General features: G+C 38.9%; 1 protein-coding gene across 6 annotated transcripts in view; it reads right to left on the reverse strand.

The window, feature by feature from the left end:
• Positions 1-14,800, reverse strand: part of PDE1C (phosphodiesterase 1C) — a 515,800-nt gene that overhangs the window by 83,426 nt on the left and 417,574 nt on the right. For all 6 annotated transcript variants that reach the window (XM_058527845.1, XM_058527853.1, XM_058527815.1 and 3 more), the window contains 4 exons: positions 14,139-14,321; positions 13,114-13,180; positions 8,482-8,598; positions 6,423-6,563 (listed from right to left, as the gene is read on the reverse strand). In XM_058527845.1, coding sequence (XP_058383828.1) covers positions 6,423-6,563; positions 8,482-8,598; positions 13,114-13,180; positions 14,139-14,321 — 508 coding nt within the window. The remainder of the gene's footprint in view (positions 1-6,422; positions 6,564-8,481; positions 8,599-13,113; positions 13,181-14,138; positions 14,322-14,800) is intronic.

Below are 14,800 nucleotides of genomic sequence, written 5' to 3' on the forward strand. Positions count from 1 at the left end.
CAGAGCTGGCTGGGTGGTATTAGTTGCCATCATTTATAGAAACAGAGAAAAGGTAGAAGAAGCTATTTTTAAGAAATTGGCCTTCATATTTTAATATGGCTCAGATTTCCTTGCCTTTTCCAAATTAATCACTGTGAACCCAGAAGGTTTTATGACAACCCATAAGAAGTCAGAAATTTAAGTCTCATATGAATTTTATTCCAGATTTATCAAACTGTGACAAGGTACAAGCCACAGATCCTATCAATATTTCACTATCTACAAAATATGAGTTTCACAACTAAATCAATGACAGGGAGGCCCTGATAGCTGGTATGGTGGGCTCTGAATTCTGCTGTGTGTGACTCAGGAGGGCAAGCCATGGGGGGCAGGGGAGACAGGGGTTAAGAGGGGCAGTGGAAACCTGAAGGAAAAGAACATGGGCAAATTCTCATTGCCAGAGGAGACATTATTAGCAACTTGTGACTTTTATATGTAAATGACAGAATTTCCTTAGAAATCTGTTTCCACCCCTATATTAGTTTTCTCTTCTATCTGCACAAATTACCACAAACTTAAGGCTTAAAGAACACCCATTATCGTGTCCCATTTATTGCCACACAGTTCTGTAGATCAGAAGTCAGCACAATGTGGCTGGATGTTCTGGTCAGGATCTCACAAGACTGAAATCAAGGCGTTGGCAGGGCTGCGTTCCTTTCTGGAAGCTCTGTGGAAAAATCTGTTTCCAGGCACATTCAGGGCATTAGCAGAATTCACTTCCTCTCACACTTTCCACTTGGTCCCCTCCATCTTCAAACTAACAACAGCTGGTTGCATCCTTCTCACACTTCTGCCACACCTCTTGACTTCTAAGGACTCATGTGATCACGCCGGGCCCACCTGGAGAATCCAGGATCCTCTCTCTATTTTAAGGTCTTCTGATTAGTAACCTTCACTGTATCTGCAAACTCCTTTTTGCCATCCAATCTAACATATTAACAAGTATGACACCAGAGGGCAAAGGACTTGGGGGCCAAAATTCTGCTGACCACAAACCCTAATAAAATTACTTAACATTCTTTAAATAGGACGTCATTTAAATGTCCTTAGTGTTTCCTTTATAAATATAATGAGGTCATAATACAATCAAAAGCACAAGATACATAGCTTCTGTCTTTTAAAAAAATAAACAAAAGGAAAACTAACGGCACCTTGCCTGACAAAGCAATGAAAGGGGCCAAGAAATAGCTTTAGAGTTTGGAATTTTTTGACCTAAATCAAAAGCAGACTGGAGCTCAGAGTCTGATTCATATCTATTCCATCAACAACTCTTCAATCTAATTCTGTTCAAGGATTTTCTCTTAGGAGTGAGCAAAACAATTCTGAATGGATTCAAGCATCTTCCAGGCATCTAAGTTAAGCTATAATGAGTAATATAAACAGATGACAATGAGTAATACTGTTGATGTTGAAGCCCAGACATCACTTTATCAATGGGATGTTTTGATTCCCTATGTGTCTCACAGTTTACAAAACTGAAATAATTAAAGCATTTCCCCCTCTTGGTTTGTAATGAAAGGTTAGAGTAACAATATGTTCTCCATTCGTCAGAATACTCCCCACTGTTTTTGTAAGCTTGCAATGAAAGAAGTTTGTTTTGAGCTGCATTTCCAAGAGAGAGTGGGCAGGAAGTAGTTTCTATATTTAAGAATTCTTTTGAATATGGCCTGAATTGATAATGAAAATTCAATGGCAAATGGAAAATGAGCTCATTTAAGAACAGCATGTAATTCATCATGATCATTGGCTGCTATGACATAACATTTATATTAATGATAACTTGCATTAGTATAAATGCTTGGGAGTTTTTCCTGAATGCTAAGAAAGCTGTGTATGATACTCCTTTACATTTCTATAGTACACTGTACATACTAGGTACCAATTAAATATATGTTGTATAGATGAGTCCAAAGTATATTTTCACATCTATTTTGATCCTCACCACAATACTTTGAAGAATCACATAAGGACACTGAAGTGTAAAAGTATCAGGGGCTCCTGTTTTGCCACAGGCATTATACAAGCATGGCTAAACATTTAAATGCATGGCCTCCGAAGTCAGACCTGGGACCAAATCCTGGCTCTGCTACTGTATTAGTTTGCTAAGGCTGCCATAACAAAATGCCACCGACTAAGCAGTTTAAATAACAGAATTTATTTTCTCACATTTCTGAAGGCTAGAAGTCCAAGATCAAGGTATTGGCAGGGTTGGTTTGTGGTGAGAGCTCTCTTCCCAGCTTGCAGACGGCCACCTTCTCACCGTATCCTCACATGGTCTTTCCTCTGTGCATACGCATGTCTGCATCTTAATCTCCTCTTCATATAATGACACCAGTCATATCAGATTAGGCCCACCCATATGACCTCATTTTACCTTAATTACCTCTTTAAAGATCCTATCTACAAATACAGTCACGTTCTGAGGCACTAGGGATTGGGACTTCAACATATGAAATTAAAGAGGGAACAAAATTTAGCCCATGACATAGACTTTATGACAGGGCAATCTTAACTCTGTGAATGAGTTTCCTCCTATTTTTCTACTGAACTTGTGTCATCTTCTTGTTGATTTATTCATATAATCTGAATCTTAATCTTTGCTCTCTGTATATTTTCCTCAAGTACTTCACTATAATGATGTTTTTTATCCTAGAGAAAATTTTAATTTTAACATACTCAATATTTTGCTATATAACTTTTGTGTTTTGAGGCTTATTTGGGAAAGAACTTCCTTTTTCAAGGTTATAAACATATTCTCATATTTTCTTTTAGTAGGATCAAAATTCATTTTTGTACTCACATCTTTAATTCATTTGTCCGATATTTGGTGAATGATCTGAAGTAGGAGAAAAACATTCTATTTTTTCCCAAATAAATGACTATCCCAAAAACATTTTTTGAACTGAGTAATTTTCCCTGTAATGTTGTCTATAGACATGTCCTCACCTTTTTATCTGCAAATCTTTCTTCATTATACTCTAGTCAATGTTCCATCTTCATCAAACTCCTGAGACTGCTCATGTCAAGGGCATGAATGACTTCTATGTTGCCAAAGGCAGTGGTCACTTCTCTATCCTCATCCTTCTTGACTTTTTGGCATGTCCCACACAATTCACCATTCTCTTTTGAAGCACTTTATTTCATTGGCTTCCAGGACCCCACACTCTCTTAGTTTTTGTCCCAATGTGACTGGCCACTCCTTTTTAGTTACTATTGTTGGCTCTAATTCTTTACCTTCACTTTAAACTCTGGACTGCTCCAGGACTCACTTCAGAGCCCTGCTACTTCTCTATTCACCCTCTCTTTAGATAATATCATCTGGTTGCACGTTTTTATGTAATATTGATATGCTCATGATTGTCTAATCTACATGTCCATCCCTGACCTCTTCTAGAACTCTAGACTCCTTTAGTTTTCTTCCTGCTTGACATCTCCACATTGATGTCTAATAGGGATCTTAAACTCAGCATGTCTAAATCACAACTCTTGATTCCCCTTCCCCCAAAGCCTGCTTTGCCACAAGGCTCTCTCATCAACCCTGTTTATCAAACCAAAAATCTAAGATGCACTCTTCCTTCCTCACTTTAATGTTCTAAATCCTTTTTACCACTCAATCCTTTTAACTCCATCTCAGAAACAGAATTTTTTTCCAGGTTTATTGAGAAACAATTGCCATGCATCACTGAGAAACAGATGTTTTTGTCTCTATATCTCAGCAATGTCCTTCCTAGTCCAAACTACCACTATCTCTCCAGTAGACTTCTACAGTACTCTTCCAACAGGCTGCCTCAAAATCTACCCTCCACAGAAATACTTTTCTAATCTTTATCTGATCACCCTTTAGTGTCCTCACACTGCACTCAGATAAAATTGGAATTCACTACCCAGGCCTACAAAGCCAGACTTGGTCTGGCTCCTGCCTTCTTCTCCAACCTTATCTTGCTCCACTGTCCGCCTCACATGTTATTCTCACCATGCTTGCCTTATATCAGCTCCTTGACTACAGAAAAGCTGCTCTCTTATGAGGGACTTTGTACTAATCCTGCTCTAACTCAGCTGGCATACTCTTCTTCAATTCTTAGCATGGCTCAAGCCTAAAATCATAACTGTCTCAGATTAAATATTACCTCCAGAGAGAGACCTTTCCTGACTATCTAATAAAACTCCCAATTTTCTCACTGTGGGTGCCCTATTTTAATTCTCTGCAGAACACTAGTGATATTTTCTTGCTTATTTTTTCATTGGTCTTCTACCTGTAACATCCCACTAGAATGCAAGTTCTGTAAAAGCACCAACGTATCCTCATTCTGTAAAAGTACCCCAGCATATAATAAGTGCTCAATAAACATTTGGGTCTAGTTTTTGAAACTCTAATCAATTCCATTGATATATTCATCATTTTTGCACAAATACCACACTGTCTTTACCACTATAGTTTCAGTAGATATCTTAATATCTAGTAGAGTAAGAACTACCCCACCACACACATTGCCTTTTTCAAAACTGTTTTTTCTAAGATTGTGAAATATCTATTTTACATAAATTTCAGACTCAGCTGATCATGTTTCCTGTTAAATCCTTTTGGAATTTTTATTGGTATTATTTTGAATTCATACATTAGTTTGAGGAAAACTGACATCTATATAATACTGAGGCTTCACATTAAAAACACGGTATATTTCTTCACTTATTTTTGTGTCCTTTAATTTAGTTTTACAGTTTCCTTTTCATTGGTTTTAAAGTTCTTCGTAGGTAATTTATAGATATTTTAAAACTGTTGGGAACATATGTTTTTCTATTATACTTGTCAATTTCCAGTGTATAGGACAGCTATTTTATCCAGATCTTATATTGAGGTCTTTTATTTGTTCTAATAATTTATAGTTGGTTTTCTTGATTTTTTAAAAGAGATGACCAAATTATTTTCACAGGATGCTTCTTCAACTTTTTTAGATACCATATTGCATTGGCCAAGACCTCCAGAAAAATGCTCAATAGCAACATTAATGTGGGCATCCCCATTGTGCTCCAGCTTTCACAGAACCACTGTTAACTATGATGTTTCCTCTGAGTTTCTGGCAGGAACCCTTCATCCCTTTGCAGTGTTTATATAATTTAAAAAGTAGCTTTTTAAATAACATTTTTAAGAAATCAGCTTTACAATAAGGAAGAACTGAAATTTAGAAATGAGGAAATCCTGACTCAGAGATTCAAGTAATTTATCATAGTTCACAAAATCTAATAAGTAATTAAGCAAGGATTTATATCCAACTTTATCTAGCTCCAGAGCCCACACTCCTCCCACTGTATTCCATTTAATTCAGTGAGATATTACACCAAGTCTTTCAACATGTCCTAGTGGAAAAGATAACAAATATATACTGGGTTTATGGGCTAACTAATAACCATACCCAAAAGATGTCTATCTTGATGTCAATTCTGAAGAAAATTTCAAAGTAGAAAGTCATAGAGACCTAGCTGTTTGTCATTAACAGCCATATCTTGTAAAATTAATGGCTTACATTAAGGCAAAGAGGGTAAAGGTGCAGATAACTAGGTTGAAGAGGTCAGTTAATACAATGGATTACAGAACAGAGACTCAAAAACACCTAAAGAGCTGAAGGGCCAGCCCTGGTGGCCAAGTGGTTAAGTTCAGTATGCTCCGCTCCAGCAGCCCTGGGTCGGTTCCCAGGACTGGACCTACCCTACACCACTCTGTTAGCGGCCATGCTGTGCTGACAGCCCACATACTAAAAAATACAGGAAGATTGGCACAGATGTTAGTTCAGGGTGAATCTTCCTCAGCAAAACAAAACAAAACAAAACAAAAAAACATCTAAAGAGCTGAAACATTGGGCAAAAACAAGCAAGACAAATTTCAAATGATTAGAGGTAAAGATTGACTATTAGGTTCAAAAAAAATCAAATACACATAAATAGGATGAGAATAACCTTGTGAAAAAGAACTAGCAGTTTAAACCAAAAGCTAACTTTCTGCAACATGGTTGCTAAGTATACTCAATACAATTTCAAGATGCATGGATATCATTGTGCTCGACCATAGCAAGAGGTTAATAGTACCACTCTCCATATCTGGAAATACATATTTAGTTCTAGAAATTATATTTAATTTGGTCATGGCCTAGTAAGGATGCAAGTCACTACCAGATATTTATTTCATTAAGTCCAAGATGGAGAAAATTTCAGAGGCACTGAGGAACCTTAAGACTTTCCATGATTGGTTAGGTAATTCTTGGGGAACGAGAAGTCCACAAAACAGTGCACTTCTTGTGGGCTCAACTTCATCAGAATAGGAACAGCTTCCTATAAAAAAATCATTATCACATCTTTTGTGTAACCTAAGAGTTCCTATCTATACTTACCGCTACTCCGGTCTTATAGAGGAGGTAATGCACGGTCTGTGTGACGTCGGCAGCATGCATTAAGTTGTGGTAAGGATTTTTATGCTTGCTGTATCCCACTTCCAGGGCCTCCACAAATGAGACCAGTGCAGAAATGGGGATCTGAAAGAGAGCAGCAAGGTTCATCAGTTAGTGATTTAGTGGCTTTAAGTGAGGACGCAAAAGTCTAAGGCACTCTAGCTGCCTCTTTCTGGAGGCATAACATACCACATGAGGAAATAGAACTTTTCAAAGTCAGTAAAAATCACTGAAGAAATTATCATATAATTTTAAAATCTGACAGGAAGTGCCTGGTCTGCCCTACAAATTATTCTTTGTTTTCCAGTCCAGAGGCCCAGGGAAATGACACAGGATCATCTCAAAGACATTTAAGGCAGAAGGGTGTGTATTCACCTATTTCTCAGGTAATGGCTAAAGTCTCATATCTTGAGAAATAAATGAACACGTACTATGCAGTATGTCTCATTTATTTTATTTGTGGGCAAACATAATGTACACAAAGATCTCAAGTAATAAAATGATTGCAAAACAAACATGAGCTGCCTCCTCCCGAAAACCATGCCCTTTAGAAGCAGTGATTGTATACACCAAACACATGAAAAACAAACACATGATAGTCTGTTCTGTAATCCAGAAACAGGCTGTGTTCTTATGGTTATTATTTGGCAATTTATTATTGGTGCCTTGCAATTTGGAATAATATTTCCAATTAGCCTAACTGCTTCCTGTCTCAAATACATATAATATATATACCTTCTTTTTCTATGTAGCAGAAAGCGAACAATTGCAAAAAACTTGTACAAAATTAAGGAGACTCTGAAAACATTCACTGTAATAGTTTTCTGGATCAATTCCTTGGTTAGGGTAAATTATCAAGTACCAGGCTGGGGGAAAAGGAGAAAGTATGTGTTCCAGGAGACTAAAAATCATATTCATAAGAAAAAAATAAGGACAACGCTACTATAGTGCTTCGTGAGAGTCCGTAATGCCTTGGGCACATTCTTCTATAGCTACCATTTGTGGATTTTTAAAAATTTAAATATTGCCTTTTAGATGTGAGAGATTAATTCATTATCATTTTTAAAAATGAAGATCCAATGAACCTGGGGCCTTTGAGCCACTGAAATGCTAGGTAAAGGTGTGTGTATGTGCACGGGAGCTTTGTTCTGAGGAAAGGGTCTCGAGCATCCCACTGGGTTTTGAAGCAGGTTTCTGATGCAAAAGAAATTAAGGACCACTGCCATAAAGTATTTATGGCTATGTAAGAAATACACCCCCAGATATGCCGTCCTTAGAAAAGCAATATAGAATGGTGCTGTCCAGAGAAATTAATTTGTTATTCAGAAAAAGACCTGCATTTTTCAGAAGGTCCTCCGTATGATGAGAGAAGTCTGAGGAGTGTGATACGACAGCTGTTAGCAGCTGAAAGCACAGGTTCCTGGAAAACCTGGCCCGACCTCCAGAGTCCGCAGTATTAGGAGGCTGAAGGGGTTGAACACTGGAAACAAGTCTCGTTCTTTACTTAAAGTTGAAGCATTAATTTGAAGCATGAATGGCTGGGAAATACCAATGATCTGGCACAGATGATAAGTGAGAGTATTTATCTGAATTTGAGACATGTGGTGGAAAAAGAAGTTTGCAGAGACAGCAGATGTGCACTCAGTCTCCATTACTGTCTACTTGTCGCTGGTGGTGGATAGTACACGAAGTTAGGCTGAAATGAGATCTGTAGGCAGAGCCTGAGGGGGAGGTCTGTGAGTTCAGGCTTCTAGTTGTACCCGTAGGAAGACTGGGATCTAAATGGGCAGCTCCAGCCTCTCTCCTGCCAATGAGACCACCAGGCAAGGGAGTAATGAAAAGTTCCCACCACAGAGGAGGTCACAGCAGCGGCTGTCCTGACGATGCTTCCTAAGTCACCCAGAGCAGTTTTGGGTCTATGTTAGATTCTCTTGGTCTTAGCCCAAAAGTCATGTAAGGATGGACAAATGTGTGCAGTTGTTCTTTTTAATTAGGCACTGACCTTGAAACGGCTGATCAGATCATAGCGTGTGAGTAATTCATAGAAAATGAATTTCAGTGCATGATCCCCACTGGCTTCATTGAGGGAAAAGACATCAAAGGACCACTTGTCCACATCCTGCAGGACAGAGCAGCGAGGAAGAATGCATTAGTCCGCAGTCGCTTACACAGCTACCAACCTCCCTACTTTGGCGCTGGCCTGCAGTCCTCATCTGAGATTTCACAGCCTAAGAGTCTAACACTCTTTCCACTCTCGAACTTTTTCCAACCTGGCAGTTCTACCTAGCATTTACTGATAAAATATTAAATAGTCTTATTACTAATAAAAACAGCTATAATTTATCGAGTGCCTACCATATGTTAGGCATTGTGATCAGTGATGAATATGGAATTTATCCTACAAACAACTCTAAGTGATAGGTATTATAAGTCATATTTAGCAGATTGGAAAACTGAGAAGTTATCTAATTTCCCTACGACCCATAGCAAGCAAGTGCTAGGGACACAAGTGGGGCCAGAACACACACATACGTTCAACTGATGCCTAAGCTCAGTCTCTTTCCATTAAGCCCTTCCACTACTTCTGCCAAATTTCAAATATTTAATTCACTTCACGATAACTGAGGGTACTTCCTACTCTAAACTTCTCCGCAGCCCCTTGGTACTACCTACTGACTTCCTGTCAGTCCATAGTTGAGAATAACTCACTTAAAAGTGTTCAGAAACGTGCATGATATAGAATACGAAATAATGTGTCACTTCAATCCAAACTGCTGAGCTGAAACCAAAGAGAAAGACTTCATTTCATAGGACAGAAAAAAGATACCACTTCTGGAATCACTGATCCGGGGACGTAGTCCTAAAATCTGTAAGTCACTTTACTGAAAAAAGTAGAACTAAGAGCTGAGCTGAACACACTCCTCACACACCATTCTTGAAGTTCAAAGCCTTATTTATCTATAAATAGTTACTCCAAAATAAACGTAAACATTGGCTGATGTGTCTTTGACTTATAACTAGCTACTTTGGATGTTATAAAGAAAGGTGTGGCCCTAGGCCACAAACTTTTCCAAAGCAACAGTCATTTGGTTTCTCATCATGTCAAGAGTCTCACTTTGAGTAGTTAAAGAAAGTGCACTGCTGTGATCGTGACAATAAGGAACCGTGTGAGACCACACTGAGTCCAGGCAAGGTATCAGATGGTTCCCTGGAAGAGAACTCTCCCCTCAGCCCCCACTACATTCCAACATCATCCATCCATCCCAATCCTATCCCTCTCCAAACATCCCAACCATCAAGATCATCTCAAGGCCATCAAGGGTCTCTCTCACGGATGCCAGGACATACAAAAACAAACTGTATATTGGGAAAACCAAACTTTTCCGAAAAGGTTTCAACTGGATTGTCTCAATTCACACTTCATGGTAACCTCACCTCAGCCTGCAAGAACTTTTCCTCCATTACAATAACTAAAGAAATAACTACAAGTATTGAGCACATTTTTTATGCTAGGCACAGTGCAAAGTGTTTATGTACATTTGCAAACAATCACAACTCTAGAAATGGATGTTACCTTCCCCAGTTTTACAGTTGGCAACCTCAGAGAGATGAAATGAAGTGTCTAATGACATTTGGTAGCAGAACCAGGTAATAACCCCACTGACACCCCCTAGGAAATTACTGTGCACAGATGACATTGTAAACTCAACGAATATATGCTGTCACCCAGGCCTCATGCCCTAAATACTCCAATAGGACCTACGTCATAGTTAGCGGGGCCATTTAAGATTAACCCAAGACCTAAGGCTTCACCTTGGTTACTCTAATTGGCGTTGTCATGACATCCATTGTCTGGCCTAAAGAAAAGTCCACTGACAATTCAGTAGGTGGGAAAACACTTTGTTACATCCGACAGCTTTTAATCCTCTTCTCTGGAATGAACAAAAAAGAAATAGGCTCTCTATCACTGGAAATAAAGAGATTATCATACTAAAAAGTCAATTTATTCTGAAAATTAGGATTTAGAGAAATGAGAGTATGAGGAAATAGAGACAGCATGATGGATGGCCTCTCCAGCCCCTCATTTTCAGGAGGCATTAGCTGTGATTCTCAAATTTTAATGTTCTTCAAAACCAGCTGGGATGCTCAGGAAAAATGCCGATTCTCGGGTAGAGGACTCTGCAGAATCCAGGTGTGGGGCCTGGAATCTGCACTTTAACAGGCACCTAATTTAACTGCCTTAAACCATTCTTCCTCTTTTACCAAACTCAGTCCAAAGACCATTCCCGTGAAGAAGCTGCATGAACTTCCTATCAGGCTCACACAAAGGAAGCCCCGACCTCCTCATTTCCTCCCACTGTATACCTGGAGTCCATCCAGGGTGTCTCTTCTTGAGTCACACAACAGATGCCCTTCTAAAGAACAGCACACTTCTACATTTCCAATAACCTCACCCCAGAAGACTAGAGATAAAACACACCAAATTAGAAGCTAGTATATATTGAATGGAAAAAATAAAAAGAACAAAAATGCAACCTATTACACATTTGGAGATTGCTGGTGGTTAATTATTCTCTTACTTAAATTTAATTTTATGCCATGTTCTTACATTAATCACAAAGGTTAACATAGTAGCATGATGGTTATTTTATTGAATTGTATTCTCTCAGTCTTTGGGGAAATTTTCTGTAATAGAAGATAACAATAGTGGTTCCATATATCCTGCTGGCATTGAAGTGGAAATAACCTTTTTCTAACAGGCACTACATAAAAACAGAAAAAAAAAAAGAATTTATCTGTGTGATCTCCCTAATTTACCTCCAATCCACTGCAAATAAAGCCAGAGTCTAGGAGGTGGAAAAATATTACATTGTAAAAAGGTCTTGAACTTCCCCAGCAAACAGAGGACAGGACCAAGAGAAATAGCAGCTTTAGCCTTATGCACATATCAGCAGTACTTGTGGAGAAGGGTGGCAATTCAGAGAGAGAGTACTTATTCTTTGCCTGAATCATCTAGGTAACTTTCCCCTCAGAAAGACAACATATGTGCATCTGAGAATTACTTTTCCCTAAGCCTAACATAACAATTCATACACATCACAGGTTGTTCCATATTTTCTTCAGTTATTCTGCAAAGAAAAGATGCTCCAATTTGGAAGAAATATTTTCATAAATTTCTTAGTACAGGTATAAACACTTGTATTTATGTTCACAATAAAGGAAGAAATTAAAGATAAAAGATGCTTTCAATGTTCCTAAGATTTTCACTGAATGATTCAGGTTCAGTTATAAAAATCAATGCAACTTCATAATGGGTGTTATGAAATATCATCTCATGAAGTGATTTCACTGATTAAATGGGAAACATCACAGTAAATTACACTGATGTATTGGGCATTAGAGTGGGGGTGAAGAGGAGGGAGAGAAACCATGTGTCTTCTTGCTATATTCTTCTTGAGTATCCTTTCTGTTCTTAAGATGAGTTAAGAAGAGACAGAAAATGGAGAACTGAGAATCTGAATATATAGGATCTCACAAATTCAGCTAGTGAGACAAGAGAAAGGCACTATGAGATACATAATCAAAATGGCCCTATATAGCTCTTTCTTGACATTAAAATTGATCAAGAAGCACTGCCACCCCTGATTCCATGAATAGGTAATTTAAGCAATCTTCTGAAAATATCATCAGGTAATATATTTTTCAGGTTTCAAAGATAGTAATAGCTTTAACAATGGCTTTAACAATGTCAGAATGCCAGGACTTCCCTGAGCAAGCAGACACGACTCTGTGTGTAGGCACCACGCAATGTCAACCAGCCCAGTGATCTTAGATCTTAGCGCAGCCCCACTCTCAAATACAGAAACCAAATCAGCTTCAGCACAGCTGGGATCCTCTCAGCCCTAGTGGATCTGAATCAACACACACCTAGAGGAATACATCTGCTTTGGGACTCTTAGAGATATTCTATGCAATTCTAAGAGCTTGCCTGATTGGGAGTAATTCTGCAGGATTTAGCCCATTTAAACTCAAACAGCCGCGTGACTTCCCATGGAACTTCTGGGCTCAGTGAGAGTCTTCGGAAAACAGGAGATAGAGAGAACATGGGCTCTGGGGCATCCATTCATGCTGTAACATGTTACTGGGAGCTAACTATATGCCTGGAACTCTGGTATCAAACCTTAGCTCTGCATCTAATTAACTGTCTTTTTTTTAATCTTTCTGAGTCTTAGTTTCTTCACCTATAAAATGGACATAGAGTAGGTAATCGGATAGTGGTACACTTATGATCACCAAAGATCCTCCTGATGTTATAACCAGAACAAATTTGAACTCCTCTGGCCAAATTCAAACTGAGTCTCATAATGCCAGATCACTGCACAGATCACTCAACTACTCCAAAGCAGTAGAAAGAAATGAAACCCACACAGATTTTGGCTTTTAAAAAATTAGCAAGACAAAGGCTGAAAAGATAGTGATATTGTTGGAACAAACCGGTAAAAGATAATGAAAGAAAAAAGTCAAGAATGACTGGGAAACCTGTAAATAAAACCTTCTTATTTTCCAGCAACAAATTTACCTGTACTTTCTATAGGATACCATGTACACTGTAAGACCTTTTCATTGGTATTACCTTTAAGGCTTCGATAACAGCTGCTGGGTAGCTCAGTCCAACCATGTTTGATGTCCGTCTATACATTCTGGCAAAGACAGAGGGGGAAATGCATATATCTTACAAAGAAGAATTAGCAGGCCACAGACTTATACCAAGCATTGACAAACAATGAGAAACCATGTCGTCTGGCGACCCAAGAAACCTAAAATTTCTTTTATAACCTTTTTCATAGTCACTCAAGTGGTCTAAGTGTTAAATTCAAAAGAATGTAAAGCAGTCCCAAACTAATGAACCACTGGATACAAACAAACAAAAATTAATCTATGTGCCCCAAATTGGAAATTAAATTACTAAAGTGGGTCATCTCTTCTCCCAGAAGTGAATTATAGTATAGCACGGACAGTATGCAATGTAGTACTTTATACTGGACAAAGAACTCCTATGGGCAACCCACTTAGAAGAGCTTGTTCTTTAGAACTGTCAAAAACAAGAAGAAAAATGTCCCTGGTGAACTTTGAACTGACTGTGGCATTTCTAAAACATGGAATTGTGCAATAAGGATTATAGAAAGACTAAATTGATTTCTGGAATCTATTTCTGGGGAAGGGAAGCAATTCAACTTCAAAGAGCAAAATGACTAACAAAATTGGAAAGTGTCATGGAGAACTCACACTCCTTAAGTGAATTGTCCTCCCTGGGTCAACAACCTCAAGGCATCCCTAACCTGTTCCAAATGCAGACACCATCCACACACGTCAAAGGAAGATGGATTAGATGATGTCCTTCTTTAAAAACTAGAGACTGAACTCAAGCTAAATCTTCTCTAGTTAACAGAAAGAATTCTGAGCAAAGGCAAAAGCCTGTCCTAATGAAGCTACAGAGATTAAAATAGATATGATTTTGCCATCTCTCATTTAAGACTGTTTCCATCCAGAATTTTCAGTATTTATAAAGATATCAAAACTACATCAAAGCAAAGCTTCTGGGTATTGAAACTGGCGGTCCTTTTACTGCTTTGGTCATTGAATGACAGCTCTCTTTACCTCTCCACGAATATCCCCGCCTGTACTGCATGGACGATGCTCTTGAACCGCGGCTTCTCCTCGCTCCTTCTGAGCATCATCCCCATCTGCCGTGTGAAGGTGGACGCCAGCCAGTCTCGGACTTCAGAAGGCACCGCATCTGACTGAATGTCACTGAGCTCATCCTCCGTATCCAGGAGTCGCCTGAACACAAGAAACACAACCAAGACACTGAGATTAAATCTGAAGTTACAGCTCTTTGTTCAAACATCTGCTCCTTCTCTCCACCCCACTTGCATACACAGTTGTAAAAAAGCCAAATTAAATTGGCCACAAAAAATATAGCACATTTTTGGTAAGGGCTGTGAAAGCTCACCATTTGTGTTTCAGAATGGTGTTTCCCACCATTTATGTTTCAGGATGGCCCTCTTTAGCAGACTAGACAAAGGAACAAAGGAGTCAGAGAAAGTCAAATATACTCCTTCTCAGGCTCTGTGGGTCCAGATCCACTGCACTCAGGAGCACCCGGTATCTTTATTCCTAGAAGGTCTGTGAAATTTGAATGGAATATAAACCTTCCATTTAAAAATGCATTCACAGGGGGCCCGGCCTGGTGGCGCAAGCGGTTAAGTGTGCGCGCTCTGCTGCAGCGGCCCGGGGTTCGCAGGTTTGGATCCTGGGCG

This window comes from Diceros bicornis, chromosome 3 (assembly GCF_020826845.1).
Source record: "Diceros bicornis minor isolate mBicDic1 chromosome 3, mDicBic1.mat.cur, whole genome shotgun sequence".
In the NCBI taxonomy this organism is placed as follows: domain Eukaryota; kingdom Metazoa; phylum Chordata; class Mammalia; order Perissodactyla; family Rhinocerotidae; genus Diceros; species Diceros bicornis.